General features: G+C 47.6%; 1 protein-coding gene across 1 annotated transcript; it reads right to left on the reverse strand.

Moving 5' to 3' along the window:
* Positions 1-1,316: 1,316 nt before the first annotated feature.
* Positions 1,317-9,678, reverse strand: LOC132584618 (zinc finger protein 883-like). Its single transcript, XM_060256523.1, has 4 exons — positions 9,487-9,678; positions 7,428-7,904; positions 7,039-7,153; positions 1,317-3,050 (listed from the first exon to the last, which is right to left on the reverse strand). The coding sequence occupies exons 2-4, from the start codon at positions 7,848-7,850 to the stop codon at positions 1,663-1,665; spliced, it is 1,926 nt and encodes a 641-aa protein (XP_060112506.1). The 5' UTR covers positions 7,851-7,904; positions 9,487-9,678; the 3' UTR covers positions 1,317-1,662.
* Positions 9,679-12,936: the final 3,258 nt, after the last annotated feature.

Genomic DNA, 12,936 nt, shown 5'->3' on the forward strand with positions numbered 1-12,936 from the left:
GCAAATGGGCACACACAGCACCCATGTCCTCAGGATACATTCTGGCAGCAGCAGAAATGTGACCCAGAATGTATGCTCATTTTGCCAGCCAACAGTGCATGCTTGCATGTCTGGAATCTCAACACCCTCGAGTTGCAAAGATACTTTGCAGCCAGGATAACAGATCTCTGGACCAAGTAGCCATTTTCTGTCACCTGGGGAACAGGTCTAACTCTGGGAGATCAGACTGCAGGCCCCACTGGGAGGCTGACAGCCACCTAGGGTTGCAAAGTCCAACTCAAGAAATATCTGGGGACTTTAGGAGCGGAGCCAGGAGCAAGCTTGTGACAAGCATGATTGAACTCCAAAGGGAGTTTTGGCCATCACATTTAAAAGGACCACACACCTTTTAAATGCCTTCCCTCCACTGGAAATAATGGATAGGGGCACCTTCTTTAGTGGCTCACAGAATTGGACCCCCTGGTCCAATCTTTTTGAAAATTGGAAGATCTTTTGAGGAGAGGCATCGGATGCTATACTGCAAATTTGGTGCTTTTACCTCAAAAAACAGCTTCCCCTGAACCTGACTAATTCTCCGTTATATCCTATGGGAATTGGTCTCCATAGGGAATAATGGAGTGCTCAGCAGCCATTTTCCTACCCCCCCTTCTTATGACCTTGAAGCGGGGCGGGGGAGTACCTCGAGATTGCCAACCCAGATGGCCCGGTGATTTATTGATTTTTAAATTTTCTTTCAGTCATTGGACCTCCTCTCTCATCACCTCAGTCTGACCTAGATCTTTCAACACCCCTCCCAAAATCAGTGGTTCTGGAGTGGGCAAGCACGTCTCATCTTCCACACTAAAGACAGAGGCAAAAAATGCATTCAGCTTCTCAGCCATTTCCCTGTCATCCTTCAGTAATCCTTTTACTCCTTGGCAGGGCCCCACTGCCTGGCAGGTTTCCTGCTTCTAATGTATTTGAAGAAATTTTTATTGTTGGTCTTGGTTTTTTGCAATATGCTCATGAACCCCTTTTGCCTGCCTAATCACAGACTTGCATTTTACTTATCACAGCCTGTGCTCCTTTTTATTAGCCTCACTCAGACTAGCTTTCCAACACTTAAAGGAATCTTTCTTACCCTTTACAGATTTCATTATTTTATTTATTAATCATGCATGCCTTTTTCTATACCTATGTGTGGCTTTCCTAACCTGCAGTAAATATTTTTATCTGAGCCTCTAGGACTGTAATTTTAAATAGTCTCCAAGCTTACCCAAATGTTTTTGACATTTTTAAAAAAAAAAAAACACTTGACATCTTTCCACTGCTTTGTATAGTCTGTGATTGTCTTTTATGTGTGAAATAAGAGAAAACTTATTTTCACAGACTAAATACTTCAATGGCTTCTACTTGTGTGGGTTCGTTGATGCTTTCGAAGACTGCCATGCTGTATGAATCTCTTCACTTTCCAGTCTGAGCACTCAAAAGGTTTCTCCTCTGTGTGGATTCTTTGATGCTGCTGAAGACTGGCTTCCTTGATGCGGCTAAAAATTGCCAAGTTGATTGACAGTGCAATCCTAAGAGCACTTTCCTGGGAGTAAGCCCTATTGAATAGAACTTAGTAGAATTCAGAGTAGACCGGCTTAGGATTGCTCTCTAAATTTCTTCCAGTCTGAACACTTACAAAGTTTCTCCCATGTGGGTTCTTTGATGATGTTGAAGATGGATACTCTGACTAAATCTCTTCCCACACTCTGAGCACTCAAAAGGTTTCTCCCCTGTATGGGTTCTTTGATGTTTTTGAAGATTGCCATTGGAACTGAACCTCTTCCCACACTGTGAGCACTCAAAAGGTTTCTCCCCTGTGTGGATTCTTCGATGCACCTGAAGATTGCCAAGAAGACTAAATCTTCTTCCACACTCTGAGCACTCAAAAGGTTTCTCCCCTGTGTGGGTTCTGTGATGATGCTTAAGCTTGCTACTGTCACTGAATCTCTTCCCACACTCTGAGCACTGGAAAGGTTTCTCCGCTGTGTGAGTTCTTTGATGCTGTTGAAGATTGCAACTCTGACTGAATCTCTTCCCACATTCTGAGCATTCAAAAGTTTTCTCCCCTGTGTGGGTTCTTTCGTGCAGTTGAAGCTTGCTACTGTCATTGAATCTCTTTCCACACACCAAGCACTCGAAAGGTTTCTCCCCTGTGTGGGTTCTTTGATGCACTTGAAGATTGCAAAGAAGACTAAATCTCTTCCCACACTCTGAGCACTCAAAAGGTTTCTCCCCTGTATGGGTTCTTTGATGCACTTGAAGACTGCTACTCTGACTGAATCTCTTTCCACACACCAAACACTCAAAAGGTTTCTCTCCCGTGTGGGTTCTTTGATGCTCTCGAAGATTGCTACTGTAATTGAATTTTTTCCCACACTCCGAGCACTCAAAAGGTTTCTCTCCCGTGTGGGTTCTTTGATGCTGCTGAAGATTGCCACTGTTACTGAATTTTTTCCCACACGCCAAGCACTCAAAAGGTTTCTCCCCTGTGTGGGTTCTTTGATGCTTTTGAAGATTGCTATTCCAACTGAATCTCTTCCCACACTCTGAGCACTCAAAAGGTTTCTCCCCTTTGTGGGTGCTTTGATGCTGCTGAAGTTGTCCAAGCTGATTAAATCTCTTTCCACACTCTGAGTCTCCAAAAGGTTTCCCCCCTGTGTGGGTTCTTTGGTGATGTAGAAGATGGCCATGCCTACTAAATTTCTTTTTACCTTCTAAGTATTCAAAAGGTTTTTCCACTTTGTGAGGTTTTGGATGGTTTTCAAGAGTGTCATTCAAACTGAATTTCTTTCCATGGAAATGGACATTATATTGGGTTTGATCTGAAAAGTTCATTCCATAGCACTCGTATGTTTCTTTCTCCATGTGAATGACTTTTTGGAAATCCCCCCCTTGGCTGCCTTTCTGACTCTTTGGTTTGCCTTGATGACAGAAGTTTCCTTTCACGTCTTCCTTTTGAACTTTATCTGGTGATTGCTGATGAAGTTCCTCACTCTCCTCACACTTCTGATCATCTTCTGCTGGAATAATAATAATAATATTTTATTTGTATCCCACCCTCCCCGCCGAAGCAGGTTCAGCGTGGCTCAAATGGCATAACATAATATGCTACATTTCAACAGTTAAAACAAGATGTAAACAAAACAATTTAGAAATCATAAATACATATTATTATCTTACATTAAAGCCAACTAATTAAAACCAACAGATTAGTTTGGTGCTAAAATCTCGGTGTTGTCCATCTTACAGTTATTCCGTGGTTACGGCTTTCTTCTACAGTAAATGACATAATAGGCAAAAGCCAGCTGGAAGAGGGTAGTCTTGCAGGCCCTGTGGAACTGGGTAAGGCTCCGCAAGGCCTGCACCTCCTCTGGCAGCTGGTTCCACCAGTGGGTAGCTGTAAACGAGAAGGCCCTTTCCCTGGTGACTTTCAATTTGGCCTCCCTCGGCCTGGGGACTGCCAAAAGATTTTGAGAGCCAGATCGCAGTACCCTCTGAGGAATGTATGGGAAGAAAGGGTCCCTAAGGTAGGCAGGTCCTCGGCCATATAGGGCTTTAAAGGTGAATAGAAAGAGGAATCCCGTCAGCAACTGGGAGGGCAGGTAGAATCCAAAGGCATCAATGTGACTGCTGTAGGAAAGGAGTGATGGCCCTTTGGCCTCATCCAGTACGGCTGACCTTAACTATCACTCCCCCTCCTCAGAATATCCAGTATTTAAGGATACAACAGCCCCTCATGAGCCACAGCTGAACTCTTGCCCAGATGTCGCTCCTGAGCCTCCAGATTCCAGGCCCTAGAAGACCCTCCCATCCCCCCTCACCCAGTGGGCTTTATAATTCTACCAAACTAACAGCTGCTTAGAAGTGAAGGAGAAATCACCAATGGCTGTTTTTTGCCAGTTCCCTTGACATAACCTTGAAGATAACCACTCTCAGCCAGCTTATTTTGGAAGGAAACATGCTTTTGGGATCCTCTTGAGAAACTCTCCAGCTTTTCTTTGGAGGCAAGGCCACTGTCGGTCTCCACCAAAGTCTCTCTTATTTTTCTGGTTTTTTTTGGGGGGGGGGAGAAGGGGAGAGGGGAATTCTTATATGGAGAAGGTAAGATATCCAAGCAAAAGTATAAACGTGTAAAAGGATTAATGGTCAAGATCAAATCCCACAATCTGAACTAGTATAAGGGTGATGGATCCTAACCAGATCACAGTCAGAGTGGATGTTTGGAATCCCATCCAGGGGGGAAGGGTGTGTTGTAAAGGTTGGGCAACAGAGATTTTAAGATCTGGCCACTTAAAGAGACTTTCTGGCCATCTCTCATCCCCGCCCTCTCTGGCTTGGGAGACGGCCACAACCCTGGCCTGGGCAAGTAGAAGGACAGGTGTGAAAACAGTGTATTGATGTTCAGTATTTTGATTCATGCCTTATCCCAACGTTGGCAATGCACACCTTTGGCATGGCTTCCCTGTACAGAGGTCTTTTCCCCAGAGGGGACTTAGAGCAAGGAGCTGCAAAGCAGAGAAGAGCGAGCTGTGAGGCTTGAAGAGGAGGTTCAGGTAAGGGTGCCAACCTCCCAGGGGGCCTTGGAGATCTCCCAGAATTCAAGCTGATCTTCAGCTGAGAGAGATCAGTTCCCCTGCAGAAAATGGCTGCTTTGCCCGGTGGACTCCATGGCAGGATACTCTAACCCTTTGCATGCTTATGACCCACCCCCCAAATCTTCAGGTATTTCCTGCCCAGAAGCTGGCAGCTCTAGGTGACTTGCCAAAAATGTGGCAGGCAAAAAGTAGTGGGGGAGGGTTTACAGAAAATGCATTTGGGGTTGAGGTGGGTCCTTGGGGCTCAGAGGACTTCCCAAGGTGGACGTCCTCCATGAGGTCGTCTGCTAGAAGGAACTGCCTACTGGTGAATCGACTGCGTGGGACAGGATGATCCTAAAATGAATACTGGTCTTCCATCAGAACCACACCCTGTCCCACGGCACCACAGTGCTGTGGCTTTGAAAGTGAGTTTTATTTATTTTTTAGTCCTTTTAAATCCCATCCTTCCTCCAAGGAACTGAGGGGGATGTGTGCAGGTCTCAGCTACTCCATGTTGCCCTTCCAGCAACCCTTTGAGGTAGGCCAGGCTAAGAGGGTGGCTTGCCTACTCTCATCCCACAAGCTTCATAGCACAGTCAGGTGTTCAAATGTGGCTCTCCCAGCTCCTCTCCCCTGCCACTGACCACGATACTACATGGCCTTCCCCAGCTCCACAGGTGCCACCAGAGAAGAATCACCTGAAGCGCTCAGTGGTTCAGCAAATGTAACCAACACAACTGATTTCTGTCAAGCTGATAAGGAAAGGCTCAGAAGAGAAAGGATCAAAACTGGGCAGAAGAGAAGCCTGTGCGCATGTCGGGGTTCAAAAAGCTGGCTTTCTATTGGATCATGAGAACCAATCAAAATGGAGCTTGGAGCTGACTGGTTGCCCTGGAGTTTCCAATGGAGGATGAGAGATGTGCCTGCCACAAGACTGGAGGAGGCAAATGTTATCCTACTCTTCAAAAAGAGGAAGGATGACCCAGGGAACTACAGGCCAGTCAGCCTGACCTCTGTCCCAGGGAGGATACTGAAGCAGATTTTGAAGAGATCAGTCTGTGAGCAGACAACTTGGTGATAGTCGACATTGCCTACCTGGATTTCAGTAAAGCTTCTGACAGGTTTCCCATGATATTTTGATGGTTAAACTAAAGAACTGTGGACTGAACTCAGTTGGATTGGGAACTGGCTAGCGAGCCACACTGTAAGAGTAGCTGTCAATGGCATTTCATCTTTTTGGAGTGAAGTATACACTGGGGTGCCACAATGTCGAACATTTTAATAAATGATCTGGGGGTGGGGGGACCTCGTTAAATTTGTGGATGTCTCATTGAAGAAATTGGGAGGAGTTGTGAACACACTGGAAGATAGAGGTAGATAAAGGCAAAATTCAGTGAGATCTGTACTGGAAAGGTCCAAGTTCTGACCTCCTCCCCCAAAGAAGGTGACCCCAGGAAAGTGCTAACTGGTAGCCATGTCCCCAGAAAGCACTTTCCTTGGGAGGTGATCTTGGACCTAAATCCCCACTAAACGAGGAGGGCAGGCAGAGAAAACTGAACTGGAGATCTTGTAGAACTTTGGTGTCTCCAGCATGCCGGGGTGTGTGTGTGTGAAGTATTCTACCACCTACTGAACCACACAAGCTGAACCAGTTTGTAAGGCAGCTAAAAATTTGAAATAGTCTACGGTTCTCCAGTGGGGAATAACATAAACCACAAATCGAACTGCCCCCCCCCCCGCCAGGTGGATCAGTCCAAAAGTCCAGGCATGCCATTCTCCTTCCAGCTGGGCCCTCCCCGGAGATCGAGTCTGGGCTGGAAGGAGAAAAAAGAAGGGATTGGAAATGACGTCTCACTATCCCAAAACCGAGATGTGATTGAAGCACGACTGCGTTTTTAGAGAATGTGTTGTCATGCTAATATTACAATTTGTTTTTTCAGCAAGATGGAATGTCAGCATGCCCCAAGGTCCTCTCAAAACCTCCTGGGGGTAGCAGTCCACAGCCTGCCATTCCTGTTCCAGCATCCTGTTTCCCACATTGGGTAACCAAATCCCCCTAGAAAAGAAGCCAAATCTTTCCATTATTATTGACCCCTAGAAAGGAATTTTCAGCTCTGCTGCCCTGGAAGGTGGAGGCACCATTTATTAACTAGGCTGAATAGCTCTGCCCAGGTTTGTCTACCATGTCTTTTTTTGAGCCATCTTGAGTTCCTCTTAGGGAAGGAAGATGAAATAGGAATATTTTAATTAATGTGAGGAATTGCCCTCCATGAATTTATCTAAACCCCTTTGAAAGGCATCACAATTAGTGGACGGAGTGCCAAAAATTAATTCCTGTGTTGTGTGAAGGAATAGTTTTTCTTGCCTTGAACTCTCTAACCACAGCGTTTATAGTGTGCCTCAATCGCATCCCGGCACAATGAGACCTTACCACAGGAGAGGGCACCTTGGGCATGATCCATGGTTTGAGCACTCTGCCCTTGCTCTAAGAAAGTTCCTTCCACTTGAGGGAATGCATCTTCTGTCTTCATGGATGGCTCCCACATCTAAAACAGCAGTGAGGGAGAGGGGTAAGAGATGGAATAAACAGACCAATCAATGGATCCTGCCCCACTCCCAGACTATTCAGTTACCTATGAGCAGACCTGGCAAATTATCTGGAGGGATAAGAAATTCTATAGTAGAAGAGGCTGCTGAAGGGGGCTATTCTATCTCCCATTTGAATGATTAACACTTGGGGAAAAGTTCTGTCAGGAAAAAGTTTAGGAAAAGATCAGATCTTGTTGCTTGAATTGAACATGCCTGGAAAATGCCCCTCACCTGTTTTGCCTGCCTCTTCCCCTCTGCCTGACTCAGAAAGAAACCTTCAGCCAGGGCCACTGCCTGGGAACTGGTCTCTGGCCCACACCCTTGGACCCAGCACTGCATCTCCGGGGGCAGGATGGCCAGGAACTGCTCCAGGATCACCAGATCCAGGATCTGCTCTTTGGTATGCCTCTCTGGCTTCAGCCAGTGGTTGCAAAGTCCATGGAGCTGGCTGCAAACTTCCCGGGGCCCATCAGCCATGTGGTACTGGAACAGCCGGAACCTTTGGCAATGTATATCTGAGGTCACAATGTCCTTAGCCAGGATCTCTGGAACGGCTCTTTCTTGGAATTCAACACCATTCCCAGCTTGCAGGAGAAGGGGGCCTTTGCTTGCTGCCTTGCCAGTTCCAGGTCCTTCTGGGTCCTGTTCTTCCATCTCCCTTCTGTGAAACGATGCCTTCACTCACTTGGCTGAGAAGAGAGGCTTCTCCTGGGGTGGGGGGAACAGAGAGGCATAGACAGCAACTTATCACAAGAAAAACAGAAGAAAATGGAGATACACCACTGATCATCAGAAACCTTCACACGCTCAGGAGATCCATGAGAATTGCCCTGGTGGATCAGAACAAAAGGACTTGTTGTGTAAAAAAAGAAAAAGGTAATCCCCTGTGCAAGCACCAGTCATTTTTTACTCTGGGGTGACAATGATAATTTTGCTATATTACATACCAAGCTATTTTTGATATCCCTCTATGGTTCTTTAAAGAGCCCCGTGGCACAGAGTGTTAAAGCTGCAGTACTGCAGTCCTAAGATCTGCTCACGTCCTGAGTTCGATCCCCGGTGGAAGCTGGGTTTTCAGGTAGCTGGCTCGACGTTGACTCAGCCTTCCAACCTTCCGAGGTCGATAAAAAGAGTACTCAGCTTGCTGGGGGGGAAAGCGTAAATGACTGGGGAAGGCAGTGGCAAACCACCCCGTTAAAAGTCTGCTGTGAAAACGCTGTGAAAGCAACGTCACCCCAGAGTCGGAAACGACTGGTGCTTGCACAGGGGACCTTTCCTTTTCCTATGGTTCTTTGGGACAATGAAGTGGCTCTTTAAGACTGTTGTAAGCTTAGCCTCTCATTACTTTGGCCCAGTCTGTCCTGGGACTAATTCTTAAGGTAAAGTGGAGATCCCAGAGGTGACCCCTTAACCAATGTATGTATCCCTCCAATAGCCCTGAAGTGTTAGGTAAGATCTCTGTCCAAGTACCCAGCTGACGGACAGGAGTAGGAAAGTGACCATGTGAAGAAGGAGAAGCTGAGATTGGGAGAGAAAAGCAGAGAGGCTTTGTTTGAGATTTGGCTCAAAAACCCTGATCCACATAAATTTTGTACAATTGACTTTTCTTGTCCTGAAAGACACAGACTATGCTCACACCCCACCCCCCCATATAGTGGAGCAATACTGGTGCCTATGCTGGTTGTTACAACTGACCTCCAGCTGGCAGAGATCAGATCCCCTGGAGGAAATGGCCGCACTGGAGGGAGGGAGGACCCCACGGCCCCCTCTCCATTTCAGGTTCCCCGCCCCGAAACTTGGTCTTTCCCAGAATGCACCCTCCACCCTAAACATCCAGCTATTTGCCATCCGGGAGTTGGCAACCAGACCCCAGCCTTCCTCCCTTGCCAGATCTAAAAACGTATCCCCCAACGCCTTACTTCTAAGTAGACCTTTCCGGGATCCGGCTGCAAGGCTTTCCCGGGCTGCTGCTGACCTGAAGCTTTCCCTGTCCTCTTCCCCCAGTTCAGAAGCGAACCTCCCTTCCCGCCAAAGAACAAACTAGCCTTTTCTCTTTTCCATCCCCCCACCCCCCGCGCCCGGGCTCGGCCTCTCTAGCAAACGGCTCTGTCACTTTAACCCTTGCGGTGCTGCAGACAAATGCAAAACTCCTCCAGTCCTCTCCCCAAGAAGGCGCTTCAGCCAGGCTGCCGCCCGCCACGCCTCGTGCGGCTCAAGGGGGCTGCTCTGGAGTAACTGTGCGCGAGATCGCGCTCCCCGGGGATCCCAGGCCATTCAGCCAGCTCCTTACCTAGTCGAAGGCCCGTCAAGCGGGTGTGGGATATGAACTTTCTGTTGCCCCGTGAAGAGGAAACGAAGGACCTCAAGCGCAGCCAGCAAGTGCCCGTCCGGGAGTTTTTGGCAAGCTCTGTGGAAAGGAAGGGATTCCTCGAGAGGAGGCTGGATCTGGCCCCCTCCGTCACTTCCCGAGAAGACCCTCTGCGCCTGCAGCCCCAGAGGCGGAGGGAGAAAGGGGAAGCCTTGCCTGGGACTGAGAACAGCGGCTGCTGGCAGGAAGAACGAGGGAGAGAGCCAGCCCCATAGGGAGGGGGTGGGCCTGAGGGTTGCTCGCCCTACCAAGCTTTGGAACCATTGGGGGTGCACTTTCAGTCCCCACACCTTGCAGGAGATGTTTTGCATGTGTTTGAGGCTGCTTTGCAAATACAATAAACCTCTCTATGGTGCCATAAACACATGCTGAAGAAATACAATCCTGATCTACAAGCTTTGAAGGCCGGAGGCTCAATCTGGAGTCTGTGTGAAAAAGGGAGGGGGACCCACCGTCTCAGTTGTGTCAGCCAACCGGAGGAGGATGATACAGACCAAACATTTTTTTACATGTCTTCATTATATCTGTAATGGTTAGTGTCTTAGGGATACACCAGAAACATGAATAGTAGTATTCATGATATAGGTAATGGTTAGCCTTTAAAAAAAAAAAAAAACCCTTCAAACGTCTTTTGTGTGATAAAGGACTTGTCTGCATTTTTTATTCATTATTTTAGGTATAATATATTTGAACAAAACTGTGCCCCCCAACATGAAAATCCTGTCTGTGCTCCCCCCCCCCCCCCACATGAAAAATACGGCTATGGGCCTGGAGAGAGCTGTCCTCCCCGCACACATCAAGGAAGGGGGGAGATGTTGCTTTTTGCCATGGGGTGAGGTGCCGCAGCCTGGCCTTTGGGGGGCAGGAGTGGGGATTTGTGTAAGGGAGGCACAGAGCAGGACAGGGTCTCGATGCATGAAAGGGTGGCTGCCAACCTCCCGGGGAGGGGGGGGCTGCAGTCCGATCTCTCAGAATTAGACTTGACCCCCCCCCCCCCCAGGCGACAGAAAGTGGCTACTTGGTGCGGAGATCTGTTATCCCTTTTCAAGTTGAGGGTGCCAAGATTCCAGACACGCAAGCACTATTAGCTGTCAGATTCTGCGTCGCGTTTCTGCTGCTGCCCGAAGGCATTCTGAGGACACGGGTGTTGTGTGCCCGTTTGTACGGGAGATCTTCCTCGATGCCATTAGGGCATTTTGCTGCACTTGGCTCAGTGGTAGAGCATCTGCTTGGTAAGCAGAAGCTCCCAGGTTCAATCCCCGGCATCTCCAACTAAAAAGGGTCCAGGCAAGCAGGTGTGAAAATCCTCATCGAGACCCTGGAGAGCCGCTGCCAGTCTGAGAAGACAATACTGACTTTGATGGACCCAGGGTCTGATTCAGTAGAAGGCAGCTTCATTTGTTCATATGTCCAGAAGATAAAGAAGCAACCAAGCCGTGACTCCAGCCAAAGCAGTGCAGGTTAAGGTAGAATGGGTGGACAACAAAATTCTGCAGTACTAAATATGTCCACACGAGGGCACGAGAGGATTAGAAAAGGATCCCGTCCGGTGGGTTCGTGGTTGGAGAAACTGCAGTGAGATGATGGAAACGGCAGCATTGGCTGCAGTTTCCTTTGCAGCCGGCAAACATTTTGTAACTAATACCTACATTGATAGATGAAGAACGTTTGTGCTTCCGCCTTTATTGGTGGCAGTGGCGGTCTGGGCCTAAAAATATTGGTTGCCAGGAGACATAGGGGGCCCACCCACAATTATAAGGCTACCATTTAATTTTTACAATAAATAAATAAAATTTGCAAAAATACGTAAGTGGAAAAAAGGTACAATTAAAACTTTTGCAAAATAAATGTATATATATTTTAGTAATTACAATGTACATATATTGTACATATTATTGGCAGTATACAGTAGATACTAAATGTAAATACAGATTGCATTTTCTCCAGGGGAGTGGATCTCTGCCACCTGGAGATCAGTTGTAAAAATCAGAAGATCCCCAGGCCCCGACTGGAGGCTGGCAACCCTAAATACAATGCAAATTTTAGTTGCATTACAGTACTATTGGAACATCTATTATATTTTTCAAGCTACTAAAAGGTCATTAACATTTTTAACATATTGTCTAAAGTTTAAGGGGTGCCACTTCATCAGGGACCCACTTGCCATTGGGCGAGCTGACACCTTGGCCAGTCTGCCACTGATTGGTGGAGATGGGGATAATGTGCTGGCACCCAATTGTAGTGTGACAAAATCCTGGCCTTTCTCCTGCTGTTTCACCCCCCCCCTCCCGAAAAAATGGTACCCAAAGTTACGAGGATTTCCGGACTGGGAGGGTCAGAGCAGGACTTTTAAACCTAGCTAAGGGATAGAAACATCTTGGAGAAAGGAAGGCCTCTGTATTCTGTGGCGCCTAAACATCTGGGCTGGAATCTACAATGACCAGGATGACAAAGCTTGCACAGACTGGAGATGGCAGAAGAAACCTGGAGAGGGAGTGTCCAGTTGCTGGTTTTTCTTGCTGTTGGGCGATCTGAATGAAGGGATGTGAGGGGCTGCAGCCAGATGTGAACGAGGCAGAGCCGGTGCTAGGCTTTCCGGCACCCTAGGCGAATCACTCGCTAGTACTCCCCACCCATTATTAAAAAATATAGGGAAATTGAAGAGTGCCAAACTTGAAACTTTTCACATTTTTAAATTACTGATGTTTAATTTTAATTTTTTTTTCAAAAAAACTGTGATGTTATAAAAAAAAAAATTCTGAGAAGCACTTGCCGGCCATGCCAGGAAGGAGGGCGGCAGGACATGACGAGGTGGAAGGCCAAGTTACACATCGGGGAGAGGGGGGTGGCTTGGCTTTGTTGAGGGCAGCTTGGTGATGGGAGAGGACAAGGTGATAGCGGTCAGGAGCCAGAGTTATGCGTCAGGGAGGGAACACCCAGTGGTGCCCCCTAGGCCAGGTGGTGCCCTAGGTGACTGCCTACATTGCCTACTTCCACGCACCAGCCCTGGAAAGAGGCCAGGCTGCCTTTTAGTTCAGTGCAATCATTGGCACTTGGGACCTCCCGCCCCTTTTAGGAAATGGCCACAGGGGGGCAGCAGAGAAATGCATTTGGACAAAAAGATTCTACATGGCCCTTCAAGGCATTCTGAGAATCAGTGAGAGATTTGTAGTTACCCTGGATGGAGCATCTTTATTTGTACACACAAATACTCTTGTTTACCAGAATGCAGGGGGATCGGGACCGGGCCAGCAGCCCCAGACTGCTCCCTCCGGTTTATTTTTGCCAGGTCACCTTCTCCTTTGAGCTCTTATAAGAGCTACAAATTCTCCAAAGGCCCGACAGAGTCCTGCTTTTTCTTAAGTCTAACCT

The sequence above is a fragment of the Heteronotia binoei genome, chromosome 15 (assembly GCF_032191835.1).
Source record: "Heteronotia binoei isolate CCM8104 ecotype False Entrance Well chromosome 15, APGP_CSIRO_Hbin_v1, whole genome shotgun sequence".
NCBI lineage: Eukaryota > Metazoa > Chordata > Lepidosauria > Squamata > Gekkonidae > Heteronotia > Heteronotia binoei.